Source organism: Lithobates pipiens, unplaced genomic scaffold (genome assembly GCF_037356315.1).
Source record: "Lithobates pipiens isolate NorthernLeopardFrog02 unplaced genomic scaffold, aLitPip1_a1.2 Scaffold_23, whole genome shotgun sequence".
NCBI lineage: Eukaryota > Metazoa > Chordata > Amphibia > Anura > Ranidae > Lithobates > Lithobates pipiens.
The window spans coordinates 69,132,227-69,156,523 of NW_027507785.1; the positions used below are offsets into that span (position 1 = coordinate 69,132,227).

General features: G+C 42.2%; 1 protein-coding gene across 3 annotated transcripts in view; it reads left to right on the forward strand.

The window, feature by feature from the left end:
• Positions 1 to 24,003, forward strand: part of PDZRN3 (PDZ domain containing ring finger 3) — a 339,591-nt gene extending 315,588 nt beyond the window's left edge. For all 3 annotated transcript variants that reach the window (XM_077451823.1, XM_077451824.1, XM_077451825.1), the window contains 5 exons: positions 5,915 to 6,013; positions 8,340 to 8,402; positions 10,598 to 10,699; positions 12,653 to 12,769; positions 14,865 to 24,003. In XM_077451823.1, coding sequence (XP_077307949.1) covers positions 5,915 to 6,013; positions 8,340 to 8,402; positions 10,598 to 10,699; positions 12,653 to 12,769; positions 14,865 to 16,418 — 1,935 coding nt within the window. In that variant the 3' untranslated portion in view covers positions 16,419 to 24,003. The remainder of the gene's footprint in view (positions 1 to 5,914; positions 6,014 to 8,339; positions 8,403 to 10,597; positions 10,700 to 12,652; positions 12,770 to 14,864) is intronic.
• Positions 24,004 to 24,297: the final 294 nt, after the last annotated feature.

Consider the following 24,297-nt stretch of genomic DNA (forward strand, 5'->3'; position numbering starts at 1 on the left):
TTCGGTGGCCACACAATCCCCCTCCATCAGGACTGGGCAAAATGGAAAATGTGACATGGACTCAAAAGTACTCCAAAGCAGACTGATTTGCCGGCAGAAGATGTTATAAACAACGCCAAACATTATATATCCAAAGAGCACAGAATTGGAGTTTTAAAGTGGTTGTAAACCCTTACAACACACTTTGACCTACAGGTAAGCCCAGATTAAGGCTTACCTGTAGGTCCAAGAAATATCTCCTAAACCTACACGGTTTAGGAGATATTTGCCGAAAGACAGGCACCGCAGTTAACGGCGATATGCCGCGAGTGGCGGCTCCCGTGCACATGCACGGGAGTGACGTCATCGTGGCTCCGACAAATAACAACGCCGGAGCAGCGAGACCCACCAAGAAGATGGTGGTACTTCCTCTTTAAGGTGCAGAAAGATCAATCAAGAGCAAAATTTACAAAAAAGAGAAAATTTTATTACATAGATATTGTAAAACAACTTATAAAATGAATGCAATAACGACCCAGTGGTCAAGGTACAAAAGTGTGATTGCCTCAACATGTTTGTGCCAAAAAAGAGGAAAAAGAGGCATTGCCCTATAGCAGCACCTAGTGTTTCAAGGAACTTTAGTGAATCGATTGATCAATATTTCAATCCTTCTGCGCAGTTAAGAGGCTCACTAACACCAGTGTGGCCATCCACACTGGTAATGCGGAAAAGGATTGAAATATTGATCGATCGATTCACTAAAGTGCCTTGAAACACTAGATGCTGCGATTGCCCGCCTCTTTTTCCTCTTTTTTTGGCACAGACGTTTCCCATAAAACCTTTTGATGGTTCTATTGGATCATTTGGAACCAAAACCACTCTGAAATGTGGCAAATATTAATTAACAAGGTTCTACAAAAGCTCCAGAAGGAAACGTGGTGAAACACGTAGAGGCAATCACACTTCCTGAAGACGTGTTCACACGAAACGTACGTCGAGGCAGTACTCTGGTCACGCAATTACATCATATCCGGTCCCTGTGGTTGTTCTCCGTCGTAGGTGGAACGCACGCCGCTTGTCAGTGTATCGCTGCGGGACATCATCTAAATAAGCAGCGCTTCTCAGCCTCAGTGCCGGGCGATGGCGCGATTTATGTAAGCAGCCATTTGGCATTGTTTTGTTTTTAACATTTTTAAATAAATGGGATTACACTATTTTTGGTTCCTCTGCATTTTGTTTCATATTCCATCCGTGAGCTCCATATGCTGGGGTCTGGGTTTTTGATCCACAGATTTCTCCGATACAGCAAGGATTGTCTTGCAAAAGCCTGCTTGACCTTTTTTTTCATTAATTAGGTCAACTCCATCTGGTAAGCTGACACACAGTTTTTTGAGCACTTCTCGGGTGATATCCACAAGTGGTGAAGGTTTCCTATTGATGGTTTGGAAAAATCGGGCACAAGATTCACATATATATGGACTTACATTGTTTTGTTTATTCGTAAATGCCATATAATTTAAGATTTACATATTTATTCTGATTGATAGACCTTGATAGGTCTTCACGGCAGGGGTGGACTGACAACTCACGGGGCCCCCGGGCAATAGGAGATTATGGGGCCCCCAGGCAATCCAAGATTATGGGGACACACAGTATACACACACACAGCATACAATCACACAGTATACACATACATGTACACACAGTATACACAGACATTTTTCTATTGGCTGAGAAGGTACTGGAGAGGTGGGGCAGCTATAATCTTGGGATTTTTAGACCAAAAGGATGTCGTTAAGGGACATTTCAGAGACAGATGTAAAAAAAAACACAGATTTTTACATACTATCCCTGATTTTACTGAGGCTGGCAACCCTGATGGGGCCCCCTAGTGGCTCGGGGCCCTCAAGCAGTGCACGAGTGGCCCAATGGTCAGTCCGCCCCTGCTTCATGGTGTTATGCTATATTGGCATTTATTTTATGTGATATTCCAGTTCACAATTATTATCAATTATTCACATTTTTTTGCTTTAATAGGTAGGCTGGGGTGCTTACCAATTTATTGTCACCATTGGTGGGGTTCAAATGAGTGTAGTTTTTTTTTTTATATGAATTTTTATTGATTATATTTCATATGGTGTGGTAAGCACATCACAATGTTTTGCACATGCTTTTGATTGGTTATTGTAATATATGTGGATATTGTTAAGATTCACATTCTTTTGCACTTATTAAGTCAACCATAGTTTTATACTTTCACCAGATATTTTATTTAGTTGTAAAATTAGGCAGGCTGGTTGTCATAATATTTTTTTATTATTTATTAATATTTTTTTACATTTTTTTAATTTCATTTACAATCAAGGTCTCACGAGTTCAATCAGCGCCCCCCTATCAACCTTTCCAAATCACGCTTTTGTACTTAAATTTTATTAATTGTTTTACAATACCTGTGTAATAAAATATTGTAATAAAATGTTCTATTTTTTGTAAATTTTGCTCTTGATTGATCTTTCTGCACCTTAAAACTCCAATTCTGTGCTCTTTGGGTATATAATGCTTGGTCATATTAAAAGGAGGTGGTGCATTTATTAGAGTCTCCTAGCTCCAATATCAATTTAATAAAATTATGTTATAAACAACGTTCACTGATGGCATTCACACTTTTGAGTCCATTTAACATTCTCTTTCAGTATTCTCTGGAGGTTTATATATAATTACTGAACTGCACTTTTTTTTTTTTTTAAATAGCGCACTACAACAAAGAATAGGAATGTATTATTAAATCACGGGCTGTGATCCATTGCTAGCTTTTCCTTCTGATCTTTTCATTGCACATGTCCAAAATATAAAATGTGAATTTGAAGTTGCAGCAATGAAAGTGATCTCCGTTTTGTTTCAAACAAGTACAGATTGTGGTATTTTCTTTGCCGTTGAGCGATCAGCTCGTTGTCTGTGCATACAGATTGGAAGCTAACATTTGCTCATCCTGCTGGCAGGGTATTACGTTACTCTCTTAACCCCTCCTGCTATAGTACGTTGCACCTTTAAAAAAAAAATTAATAAAATAAAACTGACAGAAGCGCAGTTTCTTTGACCGCTAGCGCAGCTGTCTCATTTTAATGTTTCTCCCATTAGCGAGCTAAGATCACAGCGCCTTATGTCCTCGCGCTGGAGGAAGGGTTGACATCTGGCCCAGCGAAAGGATTGTGTCAGTGCCACTGCCTTAATTGGCTGACTGCAACTCCTAAATACATGGCCTCTTAATCCCGAGGGGACAGGGGACATAACCTGTTTAATGTGATCACTGCTAGCTGTTTAGCCATTTCTTTTGCAAAATGATCTATACGGTTAGGTCAATTCTCACAATTGCCAATTTCTGAGAGCTGAGAGTTGTTAAGCTCCTCATTTCACTGTTAAAGTGGCCTATCCACTTGGCCTTAAAGTAGGACTGTCGTTACAGTGTACAGTGTACGTACAGCCATAACTTTTTTTTAATTTTAAGTATTAGAACACCTGTCAGGTTTTTACTGCTATCTGAGGCTCAATTAAAGATGTTTCCCCTTATTTACAGTGATAATGTCAGCAGTAAATAAATTCCAGACACCCCGATGAGCAATGTTCTGATGATTCCTGGAAATATTGAATTTGCCCTCCTATTGCACATTCTGTTGGCCTATTACTTTGATGAGCTGACTCACTGGTCAACAGGAATGTATAGGGGGCAGGTGAGCTCCAAAATTGCCAGGTTTTGCCGTTCAGAACAGCATGTCATTCACACATTCCTATAGGGTTTAGGTTTCTAAGTACTTCATTGGATGTGATCATTGGGGTTTTCCCCCAATAATACACCGGTACTGGCTTCCCGTCCTATTCTGCTTCTTGCTCCCCTTCTTCTTGCTCCTCCCCTCTCCACACTGTTGCATGTTCTTCTTCCTGTTCCATTGTCTTCTGCTTCCTTTTCTGCACTCTGCCCTCTTCTACTTTCTGCTCTGGCCTCTTCTGCTTCTCAAATCCTCTTCCACTTTTGTTTTACACTTTTCAGCGTCCTACTTCATGCTCTACTCTTTTGCACCTCCTGCTTTCTTCTGCACCTTTCCGCTTCTCCCTCTTCTACTTTTTGCTCACCCTGCTCTGTCCTCTTGTGCTCCCTACTTCACTTCTTCACTCTTTTCCCTTTCCATAGAAACTTCTTGTTCAGGAGGACCTTCAGTATTTTGCTGAGAGTGTAGCCGGAGGGTCATCAAATGGTCTATATATAGTCTACCACCCTTTAAAGTTCATGGGCAGCCAAGCAAGGTAAAATGGTTGTGCCCCCTGTGTCCATGGATTAAGAGGCCATGTATTTTTGTTCCTTGCTTCACTTGTTCCCTTTCCATTGACACTACTTGTTAGTTTGGTCAGGTGAACCTTCAGAATAAGGTTTCATGTAAACTGCTGCTGGTAAACGGACGTTTAGGAGCAGTTAGATGTTTTTGTTCAGCTGCCCCTAAACTCTCCTCTATGTTATCTTACCAGTACTTGTACACAGGGCCCTTTACAGTCATTTGTAGACAGTTGAGTTTAGAAGCATTTTGATATATGGGGGCACTGTTTGGGACCCTGGGGTAAATGGGGACCTAAGTTTTTTGGGGGTTGTTTTGGTTTCCTTATTGAAGTTTTTTTCTTTGTTCTAAATTAGGGGTCTCCAAACTTTTTAAACAAAGGGCCAGTTTACTGTCCTTCAGATTTGAGGGGGCCCAGACTGTGGTCATTGGGACGAGAAAGGGTCCTTATGTCAGTGGGAATAAACAATGCCCCATTATTGCTGTCAGTAGGAGGGCTTGTGACCAATTATTGGTGTCTTTGGGAGGTATTGTGCCCCATTATTGGTGTCATTGGGGCCCATCATGAGGTCATTGGGAGGAATTGTGCTACATCATTGGTGTCATTGGGAGGAATTCTGCCCCATCATTGGTATCAGTGGGAGGGATTGCGTCCCAACATTAGTGTCATTGGGAGGAATTCTGCCCCAACATTGGTATCAGTGGGACGGATTTCATCCCATCATTGGTGTCGTTCGGAAGAATTGTGCCCTATCGTTGGTGTCATTGGGAGGAATCTTGCTCTTTCATTGGTGTCAGTGGGGGGAATTATGTCCTAATGTTGGTATCAGTGAATGAAAATAGTGCCCCAAGGGCCAGATAAATGCAAGCAAAGGCTGCATCTTGTCCCTGGACCGCAGTTTGGAGACCACTGTTCTAAATGATATCATGCTAATTACAAAAAAAATCCAAGTAAAAAATATTCATTCATTTAAAGTTGATTTTTTTTCATTTATAAAACTGATTTATTTTAAGGCCCAAAAATATTTGTAAAATGTTTGTGCCCCCAATGTGACCCTCGTACTGAAAAGTTTGGATAACGTAAAATTCACTACAGCTCAGTCAATTAAATAAAAAGCCTAAAGTGTTCATTTCATTTTAAGACAAAAGAAGGATATTTGAAATGGATGTGACACTTCTAGTTGAATTCATTACATTCTATCAATAAACATCCCTCAATTCATTATCAATTTCATTTTGTTAGCTTTCCATTACAGTTAGTAGTTCTCATGCCAGAAGCGGATGACATATGATATTACGGGGTGTTCAAACATTTGTGTTTTCACCGCCCTGACATCATGAGACATTTCCTGCAAAAAAGAAAAAAAAAATCAATAACACTATTTTTCCCTTTTTTGAAAATGGCTTAGTATTGACAAATAGGTCCAGGCTGCGTGTTATTGATCACGTTGTTGTAAAATCACTCTGAGTTAACCGGGGCCCTTTCTGAGGGAGGTGAAAAGAAAGCTGGTATACATCACGGGAATGAAATGTAATTGTGGGGTTGGAGGAAATCTCCTGTTCATTATCGTTGTCACTCACGAGGGGCCATCTTGTATTTCTCTGTTCAGGAAATAAACTTGTACAGATTAAACAGCCAGGATAAGCTGGGGCTGACGGTTTGCTACAGGACGGATGATGAAGATGACATGGGGATTTATGTCACCGAGGTAAGATGTCTTGACATTATTCATGTGATTTACTTTGTATTTAACCAACCTGCTCTTGAATTTCTTCATAGTTCAAAAATAAGGGTACCAGTTTTGCAGTATCAAAGTTTTAATGCAATCATTTGTGGCTCTTCTATTGTCCCTATTTTTAATGCCTCTTACTAGGTGACAATCATGGGCCCAGGATGACCATTCTGGAATTTAATTCTCAAAAACCTGCAGATTTTGTACAATCGATTTAAAGTGGTTGTAAACCTAAAATGATATATGAACAAAGCATATCCCTCTATAGAAGGTAGGTCCTTTCAGAGAGTAGATCTACCTGGACATCATGGAGGAAATCAAAGATCTCCGGGGGTGGGAGTAGGGGGGGGGGGTACTCTGCCTCTCACTGTAGTGTCCTCTGCTACACACACACAGTAGCGTCCTATGCCCTCCCACATGGAAATGTCTCCTGCCCCCCCCCCAACGATGGTGTCTCGTGCCCCCCCAGCAATGACCTCTGCCCCCCCAAAGTCCTCTGTCCCCCCTGCATAGCACTTTCTTCTGCACCCCCCCCCCAGACAGTAGTGTCCTCTGCTCCTGGTGGCCCCCCCACACACACACAGTAGCACCCTATACCCTCCCACATGGTAATATCTTCTGCCCCACCACCACCACACACACACACAATAATGTCCTGTGCCCCCCAGCAGTGACCTCAGCCCCCCTCCCCCACTGTAGTATCCTCTGCCACCCACACACAGTAGCGTCCTATGCCCTCCCACATGGAAACGTCTACCGTCCCCCCCCCCAACAATAGTGTCCTGTGCCCCCCCAGCAATGACTTTTGCCCCCCATAGTAGTGTCCTCTGTCCCCCTAAATTGCATTTTCTTCTGCAACCTCCCCCCCCAGACAGTAGTGTCCTCTGCCCCCCGCCCACACACACACACACAGTAGAGCCCTATACCCTCCTACATGGTAGTGTCTTATGCTCTACCACCACCACACACACACAATAATGTCCTTTGCCCCCCAGCAGGCACCTCTGCCCCCCTCCCCCCACTGTAGTTTTCTCTGCCCCTCTGCCTCCTCTACACAGTAGTGTCCCCTTCCCCCCCCCATAGCAGTGTCCTCTGCACCCCCCCTCCACAGTAGTGTTCCTCTGCTTCCCCCCCCCATAGCAGTGTCCTCTACACCCCACCCTCCCAAAGTAGTGTCCTCTGTCCCCCTGCATAGCACTGTCCTCTGCGTCCCCCCAGCCAGTAGTGTCCTCTGCCCCTCCTCTATAGCTTTTTCCTCTGCACCCCCCCCCCCCAAGAAGTGACATTTGACCCCTTCAAAACACACAGCCGTGTGTAGGTAGCTCTCTCCTTTGTTACACTGACTGTACATCAGAACAGATGGAGGGCAGGAGCGGGAGCTGCCAGAGTTAATATTTCATGTTAACAAGCTGATGATTGGTTGCTAGGACCGCCTAGCAACCAATCACCTTCTGGTTAACTTGTAAATTTAACCAAAGCAGCTCCCATTCTCCCGCCCTCCATCCAGCAGTTTTGCCTCTCACTCCGCTCTGCTAATAAAAGGAGAGTGGCAGAGTCTGGGGGAAGCATCAGCACAGCCCTGATTGTGACTTACCTGTCGGCTTCCCGCAATCAACGGTTTGCCGACCCCAGTTTTATAGTGTGTACTTCAATCCAAAGCACATAGTGTGAGTTCTGTCCCCCCCCCCCTCTTATTCCTTTGCTGTCTCCATAAGTCACTTCTGGCCATCTATGTTGACACCAAGCAATGCTGAGAGACAGCCCAACCCCCCCCCCCCCACACACACACACACAGTAGGTGATTGACAGCCTCAGTTGTGCATGTTTCCCTATGAGACAATATAGAGGGGTGTGTCTGTTCCCTCTACTCCTTCTGAAGCTGAATGTAAACTCTGTGTTTGAACAGCTGTAGAGGAGAGAGTAGCAGATAAACAGGTATAACTTATGTATGAGGATTTTTTTAATCTCTGTGTATTACCTGAGGCCAGTGACTTCTTTTGGTATATATAAGGGTTTACAACCGCTTTAACAGTTTCCCAAAAAAGCATGCCATGAATGATAAAGGTCACCGATGCCTGTGTTCCCAACCAAAGCCATCAAATGGCTGATGGCAGGAGAAGCATTTTCAGAAAGACATCAGCAGCTTCAGGTCCACTTATTTCTCTTGGAAAAGGATTACTTTGACTTTTTCCACTGTTTTTCTTTGCTGCACACCTGGGTTGGCAATGCCACTCTATAATAGACACATGGCTTATAGTAAGGAGCTCCACTTAAGCTCATATTATTCGCACTTGCATTTCAGATTGACCCGAACAGTATTGCCGCTAAAGACGGGAGGATCAGGGAGGGAGATCGTATAATACAGGTAAGAATGAAAGATAAATTGTTATATGTGCAGTAAGAACACAATTTTGTATGGAAAAGTGAAACTATTATTGTTGGATTTGTGTTGCCAAGTAATCAGCCATTTAAAACCTTTTTCACACCAGCTCTGGAGGCAGTATTCTAGCCACTTGCTGAGCAGGCCTTTTTCTGACACTTGTTTACAACTAAAAATCTGTATTCTTTGCTAGACAATTACTTAGAACCCCCAAACATTATATATATATATATATATATATTTTTAGAAGAGACCCTAGAGAATTGCAATTTTTTAAGTCACACTTTTTTGCTCTGCATTTTTTTTCAAAGCAATTGTTTTGGAAAAAATACATTGTAATAAATAAAAAATAAAACACAATATATACTCAATTTTTTTTAAATACAAAAGATGTTATCCCGAGTAAATATAGATACCTAACATGTCATGCTTCAAAATTGCGCGTGTTCATGAAATGGCACCAAACTACAGTACCTAGAAATCTCCATAGGTGATTCTTTAAAAATTTCTACAGTCTACCAGTTTAGAGTTAGAGGGGGTCTAGTGCTGGAATATTGCTCTCGCTCAGACGTTCGCATCGATACTTCAGGTGTGTGGTGTGAACAACATTTACATATGTGGGCGTGACCTACATATGCGTTCACCACTGCGTGCGAGGACGGGGGCGCTTGAAAAAAAAATTTTTTTTTATTTATTTTACTGAAATGTTTACATTTTTACACTGTCCTTTAAAAAAAAAATAAAAAAAACTTTGATCACTTTTATTGCTATCACAAGGAACGTAAACATCCCTTACGATAACAAGACATTATGATGGGTCCTCTTTAGGCTGCTTTCACACCGAGGTGGTTTTCAGGCGTTTTAGCACTAGAAATAGCCTCTAACGAATGCCTGAAAACCACCTCCCCATTAATTTTAGTGTGACTATTCACACTGGGGTGGTGCATTTGCGGGACGTTTTGTAAAGTCCTGCAAGCAGCATCTTTGGGGCGGTTTGGGAGCAGTGTATACACCGCTCCTAAAACGCCCTGCCCATTGAAATTAATGGGCAGGGCTGCAACACGGGCACTTTTAACCCTTTCTTCGGCTGCTAGTAGGGGTTAAAAGCACCCTGCTAGGGTCCGAAAAGCACCGCTAAAACAATGGTAAAGCGCCCAATGCCCAGCTCTTTCAGTGTGAATGTAGCCTTTTGGAGACATCTGGGGTCTAAAACCCCAAATCTCTCCTCTACTCTTAAAAGCAAAAGATCCAAAAAAAAAAATACATTTTGATCTTTTGCTTAAAAAAATGGCCTTGTTTACATGGGACTGGAACCAAAAGTGATGTCATGATATCGCTACGGTCCTCCTAAGTCACAGGGATGAGCAGAGGTTATCTTTCCTCCACTCATCTCTGTGCCCAGATGCCACCAGCGCCAGATCAGTTCCCAGAGCTACTGATCTCCCAGGTAAAACCGGGAACCACAGGAAAGTGGTGGTGGAGGGGCAGGGGGAATGGACAACCCCTCCACTTATAAAAAGGATCCAGCTGCGAATACACTGATCGGACCACTTTTATCTGAAAGACTGGCGCCTGCGGGAAAAAATGATACTGAGGTTATGGCATCTAGCTATGGCCATAACCCTGGTATTTAACGTCAAATTAATGACAAATTATCCCAGCTAGGAAGTCAGCTAAACAATGACAGCCTCGGCCATAACTTGTTCATGAATCTATAAGGAGATATGAAGTACATTTTTTATTTATTTTTTGATAAGTCAATACAAAGTTCAGCTTTTTAAGTGGGACAAGGCTCCAACATCAGATTTTATTACTATTTTTCAAAAAGTAGCATTCACAGCATTTGCTCTACTGCAGGAGGAAATAATTGATGATCCATCATGGCTACCCTTGTATTATTTCCCATAGTCCTCTGCATTGTAAACATGGGCAAAATGGACCAGTAGTGGTAGTACCATGTGATACTCCGTTGTCATTATTCCCAGTATTAGGCTGGAATTGTCTTACCCTCTTCTGTTATTGGCTTAATTATGATATGAAGATATGTCAAAGTTTGTCCAGAAGAATGGACCCATTTTTATTCCAGTATAGACTTCCAACTTGCCAACATCTCCAAGTCTATTTGTGACGCTTAAAAATATAATTTACTCAAAAGTACTTTATTTGTTTCCATTTTTAAGATTAACGGCATTGATGTTCACAACCATGAAGAAGCTGTGGCTCTCCTTACAAGCGAAGACGCAAAAAATGTTTTCTTACTAGTAGCAAGACCAGAATTGCAGGTATAGTGCCTGATTTCCTTTATGTGATCATCTGTGACCAATTAGAGCTCCTCTTTCTTCTAAAATAAAGGATTTGGAAAAAAAGAGTGTAGGTAGTATATATACTTATTTTGCAGCCTAGACATCTTTAGGGTGACCATGAAGAGGTGGAGTAGTTGCCCACAGATCCAGGGATAAAAATCACACTAGTGAGCTTTGACCACAGGGTAATAGTATCTCTAGTATTGTAAATGCTTAGAGTGTTTTTCTTTTGCATTATACAGTATAATATGTAGCTGCTGTGTGAGGCACGAAGTAGAATACTGCAGAGCATCACTTGAGTGACAGCTCTGGGTCTGCTGGGTCTGCTGACATCACTTCCAAGATGGTGGAGCCCATCAGCGTTCTCAGGATTTTGGATGTCCACACAAGGGAGGATTTTAATGTTTAGATAGGAGAAATAGCACACCTGATTGGCTCCCTGTGCTCTTTCTCCCTTTCCCATTCTACACTCTACTATACAGGCAATGCAAGAGTCAGATACCAAGTAAAATTCTGCATTAAAAAAAGCATTTAATGATGTATCAATGAATACAGTTGCATTCGTATCCAGGGCCTCCAATAAAGGGGTACCAGTATGGGGCCTGAGCCTCATTAGTTCAATGGGGGGGCCCAGGCAGCAGAGAAAGGAAACCTGCACAGAAGGGGGTGATCAGTGCAGTGGGGGTGGCATTTACTGGAGCTGATCCCCTGTAGTTCTCCCTACCGCAGCTGAAAGCTGGCTTCTCCTTCTCTCCCCCCTGCCGACTTTCAGATGAAACAAGGGGTAACTACAGGAGATCAGTTCCAGTAAATTCTGTCACACTGATCACCCCCTCCTGTACAGGTCCCCTTTCCTTCTGCTGCCCTATGTTTACTATGCTTCAGCTTGTCATTGAACAGGAAGCTCTGTGCAGAGTTTATCTATGTTGCCATAACAATGGAACAGGACCTCCCGTTGCCACACATTGTTATGGCAACTTTAGAAACAAGTGGCGCTACGGCCACCGGTGAATCGCGCATGCGCGAGGTCGAGAGGTGCATGCTGGTTACCCAGCATGCACCTCTCCAAGTCTTATCCAGGAAGAGAGATCGATTGGGCTTCAGATGCCCACAATCATGATGGCAAGGGCCACAACAGGAGGGAGAAAATTGTAAGTAGTAAATTTATAGTTTAGAGAGATCCACAATTAACCATGTATAATCTTTTTTTTTTTTTTTTTTTTTTTTTTTATGAATAATGCTCGGATCCATTTAAAAAAATAAAATTAATTTGGCCGGAACTCTGCTTTAAGTTAGAGACCCCCCAAAAAGATAATTTTCACAAAAAAAGGTTATTTATCATAGATACATTTTCTACAAAATAACAATACGGAATTTTTTGGGCCTTTTCTGCCAAATTATAGAACTTTTCACTCATCTGTTTTACTATCAATGTCTGTTTTTCCATCTCGGCAGCGCAGGGCATCATAGCCGACATGTGTAGCAGGGTCTGGAGGGGTTGACCAGGATATTTGGAGTTAGTTCACCTTTTAATTTTTTGTGAAAAGGTGAACTTGCCCTTTAAGCGAAGCCTCCATATCTGAGAAAGATGTTGCTACCCCCACTGAACGCTTGAAAATGGCAGTTGCCAGGCTCTATGGCTGATTCTTAGTGTATGTAGGGCTGTATCCTGTATAAAAAGTAATTGGCAGGACTAATAAGCTCTGTCTTACCATTGGTGCTGTTGTGTTTTTGCATTTGTATTATTCCTACAAGCAATCTATATCTTTAGCACACAAACAAGATAAAATATTAATCACTTTACAGCTATCTGTAGGGCAGTTCATTAAGGAGGGTGGAGGGCAGACAGGAAGGGGGGGGGGGGGGGGGGTGTTATTGGTATTGTTTCTTTGACAGATCTGTGATATCATCTTTTTTTTCCCCGGTGCACAGCTGGATGAAGGATGGATGGACGATGACAGAAATGATTTTCTGGATGATCTGCACATGGATATGCTGGAGGAACAGCACCACCAGGCAATGCAATTTACAGCCAGCATGCTTGAGCAGGTAATGCGATTCTGCACTGTACTCTGTCACCAGCTCTTGTCATATCTTGTAGCGCCATTCCCGCCTCCCATTAAATGGATTAAACTAACCAGCCAGTTTAATGAATATATGAGGTTAGGACTAGCAGGGGCTATTTGTCAGAGCATCACATAAAAGGCTTACAGGGGGAGAGGACCATATATTTTCATTGTTTTAGCTGGATGCTTTTAAGATAACTGGACTGACAGCTGGAGAGGAGATAGTAACGTTCAGAGATTAGAGGATAGAGATCCTAATACATATTGTCTAAGGATGAGCAAATTTGCCCGTGTTCAGCAAACCTGGCACAGAGCCTAAAAATCCCACACTTTGAGGCAAACCCGTTTGCTTTCTATGGGACTATAGTAATTGTTGGCCATTTTCAATGCTAATAGACGAGCTATTGTTGAATAAAGTCACAATGAAGATATTTGCCAGCACACCATGGAACTACATAAAAAGCGTCCAAACTGAGAATTTATTGCATGATCACAACACAAGGAGAGTGCAACATTTCAGAGTCACGCAGGACCCCTTCGTCAGGCATGTGAGAGCTCATCCAGGAATGTGTGCGATGGGAATATGAAGTATGATTGTTGAATAAAGGACACAAGCACCTTTGGGTAAGGTGTCCCAGAAGGAAGAAGTGCTTCTCACCGTCGTTTTAGCAGCACTAGCGGGGGGTTAAAAGCGCCCTAAAAGTAAAGAAAGGGTTAAATGCGCCCTAAAAGCGCCACTGCCAAAGCACTTTGCAGGTGCTTCTGCCACATACAGCTCTCCTCCCCCATCCCAAAGATGCTGCTTGCAGGACTTTTTTTTAACATCCTGCCAGCGCACCGCTCCAGTGTAAAAGCACTCAGGCTTTCACACTGGGGCTGCAGGGGAGGCGCTTAACAGGTGGTATTTTTAGCCCTTTAGCGCCAGAAAATCGCCTCCAGTGTGAAGGGGTTTTAACGATGTGTATTTGTCAGTGAGGCAAAACATTAGACACTAATATAAAATCACTTTCACTTTATTACAAAAATGGATACAATTAATAAACAATAGGTCTTAACACTACCATATAAATGTTAAAATGATCCCACTAGGATGTGGGGCACAGCATGATTATCAATAATTAGAGATTGATCGATGGAAATTTCTGGTGATCATGTCCAACACGTTTCGCATATTAACTCTGCTTCCTCAGGGAACTTTTGATCTCCATCTAAAAAAAATCATCATTATTTTAACAAAGTAATTAATGGTGCATAATTATAGCATCATGTACCTATCTCCACACAAAACAAGTGGATATGCCAAACAATAAAACCCAGATGCTCACCGACTGTAAGATTACATAAGGATTATTCAGTTGCTGCAGCTCAGATATGGACACCTCGACAGAAGGTGAAAACTGCCCCAACCAACAAATATGCAGGGGGCAGAGTGCCGGACATTGAACCATTCAAGAAGGGAAATTAATTACGTAATGTCCTATCGTAGTCTCTAAAGTAGATAGCAAAAATAAAAATAATGTATTGGCATGCTAGGAGGGCATCCACAAATATATGCTCACATATTGTAAACAAAAGAAAAGTAAGAAAAAAGGGAATAAAGAAAAGAAAAAGCAAAGAACAGCAAAAAAAGGGGGGGAGGGGGACAAAGAAATGGAGGGAGAAAAAAGAGGGGGTGAGAAGAGGGGTGCCCTCCTAACCCTAATAGGGCTACATACTGCAAAAAAACAGAGAGACACTAATACAAAACTCCCTCCAACAGCAAATCACAACATACTGACCCCCCAAGGGGAAGAGCCATGCAATCACACACAGTCTTCAGATAGCCCCCAGAATAAACAAACCCATTGAAGAAGGTCCCCCACTACATTGATTATGCCAAGACATGTGAAAAGGTGAACTTCCCCATTAGGAGATTTATATGTACTTTAAGTGGAGGCTTGAGGTAATGTAATGGATACTTTGCACAGTTTGTTTGTGTTTTTTATATAATGCTTATGGTGTCTGTTGCTTTTTATGTAAATATGCCTTCAGTTGTTGTCCTTAATAAAATATTTGCTTTGCCATGTCTGAATTTCTAGAAAAAAATTGAAGAAGACGATGGAACCACAGACACTGCAACCATTTTGTCCAACCAGTTAGAGAAGGACAGTGGCGTTGGGCGTACGGACGAAAGCACCCGGAACGATGAAAGCTCAGAGCAGGAGAACATTGCAGATGATCACACCACGTCATCAAACACACTGGAGAGTCAGAAGAAGCTCATGTACAGTCAAGACACTCTGGGCAGCGGAGATATGCAGTTCAGCAATGAGTCCTTTATATCTGCCGACTGTACAGATGCAGACTTCCTGGGCATCCCCATGGATGAGTGTGAGAGATTCCGAAAACTTCTCGAACTGAAGTGCCAGGTCCAAAGTGCCAACCAGAGGAGTCGATATTACCAAACCAGCACAATGGAGACGAACCCCAGTGACCAGGAGAGCGTAGACCGTGAACTGGAAATGCTAAATGAGGAGCTACACAGCATTGAGCTTGAGTGTTTGAACATAGTCCGTGCTCATAAGATGCAGCAACTAAAGGAGCAGTACAGAGAATCCTGGATGCTGCACAACAGCGGCTTCCGTAATTACAACACTAGCATCGACGTGCGTCGGCACGAGCTTTCCGATATCACAGAGTTGCCAGAGAAGTCAGACAAGGACAGCTCAAGTGCCTACAACACTGGGGAAAGCTGCCGTAGCACCCCTTTGACTTTGGAAATTTCCCCCGACAACTCGCTGCGCAGGACGGCTGATGCTCTTAACAGCTGTCCAGAGGGAGCAGCCAGTAGCATTCCTTACAATGCATCACAGAAGAATGTAAGATCAAGCGGAGAAAGCCGCGAGTCTAGCCCCGCCAGATATCTCCAAACCGCCAAGGACTCAGACTCAAACAAGGCAGTGGACGTCAGAGACAAAAAAGTTGCTGAACTTGGCAAAAGTCAAAGCTCCTCTGAAAAGCAGTCCAGTTCTTTTGCGCCACCTTTACGCCATTCACCTTACAAGCACGCCCACATCCCTGCCCACGCACAGCACTATCAGAGTTACATGCAGCTAATCCAGCAAAAATCAGCAGTTGAGTATGCTCAAAGCCAGATGAGCTTGGTCAGCATGTGTAAAGATCTTCAGAATGCCACGGAGCCAAGGATGGAATGGAAAGTGAAAGTACGTAGTGACGGGACCCGCTACATCACAAAAAGACCAGTTCGAGATAAGTTGTTAAGAGAGAGAGCCATTAAGATCAAGGAAGAGAGGAGCGGAATGACGACAGATGATGACGCCATTAGCGAAATGAAAATGGGACGTTACTGGAGCAAGGAAGAACGCAAACAGCACATTAGGAAAGCCTCAGAACAGAGAAAACGGAAAGAGTTCATGATCCAGAGCAGGTTGGATTGCTTAAAAGAGAAACAGACTGCAGAGGATAACAAGGAGGTCAGCATCATCGACCTCAGCCACAAAAAGATGATGAAGAAACGCAATAAAAAGATTTTTGACAACTGGATGACAATTCAAGAACTGTTAACCCACGGTGCAAAATCTCCGGATGGAACGCGAGTGTACAACTCGCTACTCTCCGTCACAACTGTATAAAACATAGAACTCCAAACTTTTCTTCTCTTCTTTTGTAAATATCAAACTACCATTGCGGTAGAATTCCCGCGCCTCGTTAAATGTGGCAAATATTTTTTTCTTTTTGTAAATATAAGATAATTACAGTCACTGTGTTAATAGTTTTGGCTTTTTTACATACCTAATCTTACAACTCGGTGTCAAAATTGCACAAAACCTCACTGCTGCTTCTGAGACAATTACAACTACTTGCAGCTAATGCCTTGAGTACCCAACATAGCAGAGGGATCTAAAATTGCCCAAATCCCCCAAGATTCAGTCAGTATCCCAAGAAAGAGAAGGCAGACCATTTAGAAGATTTGCCCTTTAACCGATTTGCCCAAAGTGAATAGAATCTTGGGGTTTGGTGCCTGGGCACTCCTCAGTCAATGGAAGTGGTCTTACAACAGCCACATACACTGATATATATATATATATACAGTCACCAGGTGAAACAAAAGCAATGTGAGCACTCCACTACATCAGGAAGGGCAGTACCTGTGTACAAGACAATGCTGTATAAGCCCTTGTACACACGGTCGGACATTCCGATGGACAATGTCCGATAGGACCGTGTTGTCGGATAATCCGACAGTATGTGGGCTCCATCGGACTGTTTCCATCGCAGTATCCGACGGACCAAGTTTTCCAGCTGGGCTATAAAATTCTCCGACAACATGATCCGATCATGTGTAGAGAATTTCGATCGGACAAAGTGCCACACATGGTCAGATCAAATTCCTAGACCAACGCTATTAGCTACTAGCCTGAACGTAGTCCCGTCCTAACGAAATAACGTCATCACGTTAAGTACAATCGGATTTTCTGACAACGGATTTGGTTGTCAAAATGTCCGACTGTGTGTACAAGGGCTAACAATGCAATCATTATACAGTTGGAATTTTTGTTGAAGGTTTCACAAGAGCCAATGCATTTTGGGGGTCTGCTTCCACTTCATCAGTGCTGTGAGTAAAAGTAACTTGGGGCTGAAACAGAAGGGATAATACTGAGATTGCAAATAAGGAACCTGAAAATGCCATACAGGATAGTGGTAAACAAAGCTGTCAATGAGTCCTGTTGTAGAGGATCCAGGGCCCCAAAATGTATTGGCTGTTCTGGAACCATTAATAATCATTCCAACGTTATAAATATTGTCATTGTATAGAACAGGGGTCTCCAAACTTCCTAAGCAGAGGGCCAGTTTAATGTCCTTCTGACTTCAGGGAGCCAGACTGTGACCAGTAGGAGCAGAAAATTCCCTGGCATCAGTGGGTAAACAATGCCCCATCATAGGTTTGAATAGAATGATTAGTTCCCTATTGCTGGTATAAATGGGAAAAATAGTGCCCCATCAATGGTGTCAGTTGGTGGCGTAGTGCTCATTGATGGTGTCAGTGGGAGGAATAGTGCCCCATCGATGTTGTCAGTTGGTGAAATGGAGCCTCATCGATGGTGTCAGTTAAATAGTGCCCCATCAATGGTGTCATTTGGTGGAATAGTGCCCCATCAATGGTGCCAATTGGTGGAATAGTGCCCCAAGGGCCAGATAAAGGCAAACCAAGGGCCACTACTGGTAAAAAAAAACATTATTTTGGGGACAGGCATTACCCCTCCAAACAGAATAGGCTGCTCGTATTCCTTTTGTTTCATCCTATGCATTCTGTATGTGCATTGTCAAGCAAGCAGCCTACTATTTCTACTTACAGACATATAGCCAACATTCACTCAGACACCCCATGTCTCCTATATATATGGTCATCATACAGCCTTATTTTCCATTATATTCCCCAATAACCAAAATGGATATTAAGTGGCTGTCAAAAACGTTTAACCCATGGTTTCTCAACCAGGGTTCCATGGCACCCTAGGGTTCCTCCAGAGGTTGCTTAGGGTTCCTTGAGTGGTGAGCAATTTCTGCCTCTCAGTTAAGTTCCCAGTGGCACCACTGATTTTTTTTATCTATCTGCAATTGGGTAATTCTTCCCAATGACCACACGTATAAGGAGCATTCTTCTCACTGACCATCACACAGATGTATAATGAGTTGTAGATATAGAAATTTCTAGCCGGGGTTCCCTGAGACCAGAAAGTTATTTCAAGGGTTCCTCTGTGTTGAAAAGGTTGGGAAAGGCTGGTTTAAAGGGTTACTAAATGTCATATTTACTTCCACTGTGCAGTTTGTTTTGCACAGAGTGGCCCCGATCCTCCACTTCTGGGGTCCCTCATCGGCGCTGGTAGCTACGCTCCACATGGAGAAGTGATCTCTTTTGTGGACACCCGGGCGGGTGAATTCCCTAGTCCTGTGTCTGCGTCCGTGTCATTGGATTTGATTGCAAGCAGCGGGAGCCAATGGCTGCGCTGCTATCAATCAGGACACGAGATATCAGCTAGAGCTGGTGTGCTCGTTCCCGGCCAGAGAAAGACAGAGTTCAGGTAAGTGTAAGGGGGGATCTGGTACATGACAGGAGGTTTTTCACCCTAATGCATATAATGCGGGTTTACAATCCCTTTAATCATATAAATTAGCTGCCTATTTGATTAGGTAAAAGCTACCAAATTGTTCTAATCAAATTGGCCAATATGCTTATAATAGGCTTAATCAAAGGGCAGCTCCAGCTAGACCATTTACCACAGTTTAAAAAACACACAGAAGGGAAGTTTTGTCAAAAGAATTGTAAGTGATGCTGACTTATTGCTACTGCATCAGCCTCCTATTAGCTTTTATTGGTAACTAAATAGCAAGATGTTGACCTATGCTTCAGGGAACACTTGGGCTACCATTGCATAAAAATGCTAGCTTACTGATCCAAGGGTGGCACGCAGATTAGGTTCTTCTTCCAAGTCTTAGCCCTTGTACACACGGTCGGAGAATCCGTCGGAATGTGTCCTATCGGACCGTGTTGTCGGATAATCCGACTGTGTGTGGTATGCATCCGACTGAATATCCATCGGACCCAATTTTCCAACATGTTGGAAATATTTCCCGACCAACTGGTCCGATCGGACATACTCCGATCATGTGTAGAGAATTTTGATTGGACCAAGTGCCACGCATGCTCAGATCAAATTCCTACATCAAAGCTATTGGGTACTAGCCTGAACGTAGTCCCGTCGTAACGAAATTACGTCATCACGTTCTGAATGATTGGATTTTTCGACAACTTAGTCCGACCGTGTGTATGCAACAGTTTCGGACAAGATCCGACGGACAAAATCCGACGGATTTGGTTGTCGAAATCTCTGACCGTGTGTACAGGGGCTAAGAGAATAAGCATGAAAGCTAAGTGATCTGGCATTTTTTTTAGCGGGAGGTCATAACTGGCAGCCCCCGTGTTTCGCTCTTAGCTCAGGTTTCCTTCCATGCTTGCTCCTGTAAGTCCACCTGTTTACCTCTCCTTCCCACCCATCAACTTAGCAGGCACTCCCAATGAAAGCCTGATTGAAGCATTCAACTGACATGTGGCAGTTTAATATAGTGAGAGCTTTGAGGTGTGTACAGCAGCTGAAATAAAGATGAAAGGAAAAGGTAAGTGATTTAAAGGATGTGTTATAAATTTTTCTTGGAGCTCTTCTTCAGTAAGATGATGCAGACAGCAGTGATGTACAGAGTGCACTAACCCTAAAAAACGAATCAGATTTAAGTTTGTTGAAAATCACTGAAAGAGGAATTCAAATTGGTTTCTTTGCAAGAACATTGCTTTTTGCTAAATAAATAATTTAATTTCTTTCTCTTCCATTGAGGGACACAGAAAATCTATCATGCTTGGGGTTTACTACAACCTACGACTGGATACTGGAAAACAAAAAAACGTAGGCCAGTCCAGAATAACCACTCCTACTACCAGCATGCCTCAGTTTTGGGCTATTGTCCTAGGTGGGTGGGCATCCTATTTTCAGGATTCTGGATTAGACATTGCAAGGATAACCTGGAAGTGACCTTGAGTGGCCTAAATTTCACATAGGGAGATTTCCAAACTCAGTTCTGGTTGAAATTAGCTGAAGAGTGCTTTAGAGGTTCAGAGCCACGGACATTACTTCAGTGCTTGTCCTTTCTAAGAGGTCTCACTTTGTGAATAAGCAAGGTTGGTCCGAGCACCTCAGTTGCATAGGTTGTGATGATCTGTGGAGGCTTCCCTGCTAATCTCTCATATGGGTCACCTGAGAGTATACATGCATAGGACACTTTGGTTGAAGTTCTAGACTGGGGGAGCTCACGTCTAAAGCCTAATACACAAGATCAGAAAATTGTATATGCAAAATACCACTTTTGACGTATGATAATCTGATCGTTGGTAGACAGCTTTCAAGAGCTTATCATAACAGTTCATCTGAAATTATCCAAAGGGACAAACACAGAATTTTTTCTCGTATGAAACCAGATCGTACAATTTTCATTTAATCAGTACAGTTTTTGTTCAAAAATGTAATACAAATACAATGCAAATGTGTTGGGACGTTCGGCACCCAGCTTGGTTGTTTTTGCAAATATACAGCTTCCTCCTGGAACCAAGTATTATAGTTGAGCCCCAAAGGACTAGACGACATTCGTTTAGGTGCAAACTGGAACTGGCTTTAGAGAAAACTCACACAGCATCTATAACATGCAAGATCAGGTAGGGCCTGATCACATTACCCTAACAATGCAAACTATAAACAGGAATATAATAACATAGCTAAGGAATATAAACAAACATTAAGCTAATTGAACAGTAAGCTATTTAACATCTAGTCAATTAAACAAGCCTAGGTGCCCAGACTGTCTGGCAACAAGCCCACAACCCTGGATACACAAAGTACATTACAAATTATCATAAGCATAAACAACATAAACATCCCACAATGGTTTGATAACAAGGTAATGTTGACACATGATTAATCACATCTCCAGGAGATGAGCAGAAAGACAGAAACAATAGGTGACTCAATTAACAATGGGGGTGCACACCTAGGAGGCACACATTAGGAGAGACATACTTAACAATAAACACATAACACCTTAATAAACAGACTATAGCAGATAAACCCAGCATCAGGTTGATTTGAGCTGATTATATTAACATTTACTCTGAGTCTAGAAGGGGGGTTGAGGCAGTCAATGCTGGTTTGGGCCTAAAGACCCCAAATATGTATCTGGGTCTTCCAGTTCCCAGAGTCTGTGTGTTTTGGGGAGACATGGACATGAATCCAAAGGAAGACCGCTCCAAGGGTCCCAGGCACACACCTCCCAAGAATAGAGCCCCCTCAAAAGCCAGGGCCCATAGTCAGTAGGCAAGAGGCTACCATGCAATCCCCTCCAAAAGCCCCTATTGCTGTTGGGTCTGTCACAGCAATACATTACATCACTTTTGTAGTCTAGGAAAGCTATTTCCTTCAAGGTTTATCATTGGTCGTGGAAGGCATACTTCCTTTGGCCTCCACCCTAGGGTCTTCTCCATGGAACAAATCCTCTTTCCTGCAGCTCGGTGTAGACAAGCATTTGACTCTAATCACCATCAATGGCCAGATGTCTGTCCTTTCGATATTCTTTCAGACTACTGTCCTCTGACTCCTTGATTAAGACCTTTTGTACAGGGAGTTTCCCATGTAGCTCCTCCTATTTGTTGTACTGTGACCCTATGGGATGTGAATCTGGTTCTATTTGCACTTTAGAAATTGCCATTAGAGTAATTCCTCTCTCTACTGTCACCCACAAGGAAGTATTCCTTACAGCCATCACCTCTGTGGGTCAGTTGTCGGAACTGGTGGCCTATCCTGCAAATAATCTTTTCTTGATTTGCAAAGAGACAAGATGGTATTGAGGCCCTAGACTTCCTCCTTGCCTTGTGTAATTTCTGCCTTTAACCTCAACTGATACATTTCTTTTATGCCCTCTGTATGGCTCCAGTTCAGCAAAAGGAGATTTCCCTCCATATTTTGCTTTCAAATGTGAGAGTTATAGCTCAGTTACTGCTTCCTTTAGAAGACTGATTCCCTTTTAATCTCAGATGTACCCCATAAGGGTGATCTGGAATCGAATTCCACCATCTCTAGGTGGCTCAGGCAGACCATCATTCAGGCTTATGGTCTCAAGGATCACGTTCTTTCCTTTTCTTGCCAAGGCACACTCTACTACTGTGATCTTTTTTGGTCTTTTTGGAATAAAGTAGCTGCTTCCCAGACTTGCAAGGCTGTCACCTGGTTCTTCTCATTATCACAAGTTCTACCAGGTGGATGTTGCGGTTTCATCTGATACCATTTTGGGGCATAAGGTTCTTCAGGCGGCTCTTTGTTGGACTTCTTTTGAATGTCCTTAAGGTGAATGACATCCTGTGTCCCTCAACAGATGCGTTAAAAACAATTATTTTTGTACTCGCGTAAACGACTTTTGTTGAAGTCAATTGAGGCACACAGATCCCACCCTTCTGCGTTTATAGTCATACTCTCTAGGCTGCATTGGCACAAACAGGCATGATGGTAGTAGGGATGGGTTATCCTGGGAAGGCCTGCAGTTTTTTCGTTTGCCTCCCGCAGGCAGCTATAAAACCTGAGGATGAAAGAAAGTCCATCAATGGACTCCCATGTAAAGGATTTTACAGTGAGTACAAAAATCTTTCTCTCACCCTTTGGTATAGACATTTTGCAATATACAATTTATATGTCCGCCATTCTCTACAGTTATTTAATGTGATTGCCAAATAGTTCTTTATTACACATGTAATAACTTTTAATCTTCACTCATAAATAAACGCAAGCTTTCTTGCTTAAAAACACAGAAGCAACTGCCAATATAAAAAAATATATTTTATTAAACTGTATTTTGTGATATTACTTTGCTGTTGTGTTTTTATATAACCTGCCTTTCTATTTATCATTATCTACAATAACAGGATACCATGATGTAAGCCAGCAGTCTACAGAAAAAGCCAATTATGTATCAGTTCTTATATAATAATACTGTTTTTTACAATGTTTTTGATATGTTCAGAATGATATTTAAAGGGGTTGTGAGAGGTTAAATGCAGGTTTATTTGTGAATTTATCTGAGTCCTGGCAAAATAAAAATAAAAATTTATATATTTTTTCTTTACACAGCAAATTATGCATCTTTGCTGAAGTAAGTGTCACAGAGTCAAACTCAGAATGAACAAGCTGCTTACTGTTTTCTTCTGTCTTATATACTTCTCTCCATGGACTCCCATATCTTCCTACAGCCTTCTCTTCCCTGTAATTGTGTTACGTTGTACCATTGCCTGCGGCAAGGCAAGCAGTATGCGAGTCCAGAGTCTGATAGTTGTGGAGAGCAATGTAAACAGTATGGGTACTAATCTCTGATCATAATATTAACCTCCACGATCTCCTGGAGTGCTTTTTATTTTTTATTTTTGCCTACACAACTCCTTTAAAGGGTATTTAATGCTCCATTCTGACTTATCGGCAAGGAAAGGTCACTTCAGTTAAAAAGGAAATGTGTAATTTTCTTTCGTTATTTGTTTGTACTGAAATAATGACATTTCATGAAATAGCAAGATGGTTGCAAACATGGCAAATGAGAGAAAATAAATTATTGTTTTGTATGCACAAAAAGGTGGGATTGTGTTGCTTTGCTTTTTTCACGAATTAAAGGGAAGCTGTATTTTACTGACATCAGTTTTAATAAATTCTTCACATGCACCATGTTCACTGAATCAGTAGCAATCTACTTTTTCTTGCTAGTTCAGCAAATATCTGGAGGTAGTATAGTAAAAACTGGAGGAGGAAAAAACACAACACACTGCACACTGGATAATTAAAGTAAATATAAACTAATATATAAATAAAATATATAAAATATGAATATACCATTAATATGATTTTAAATAAATATAAAACAATATAGGGTTAT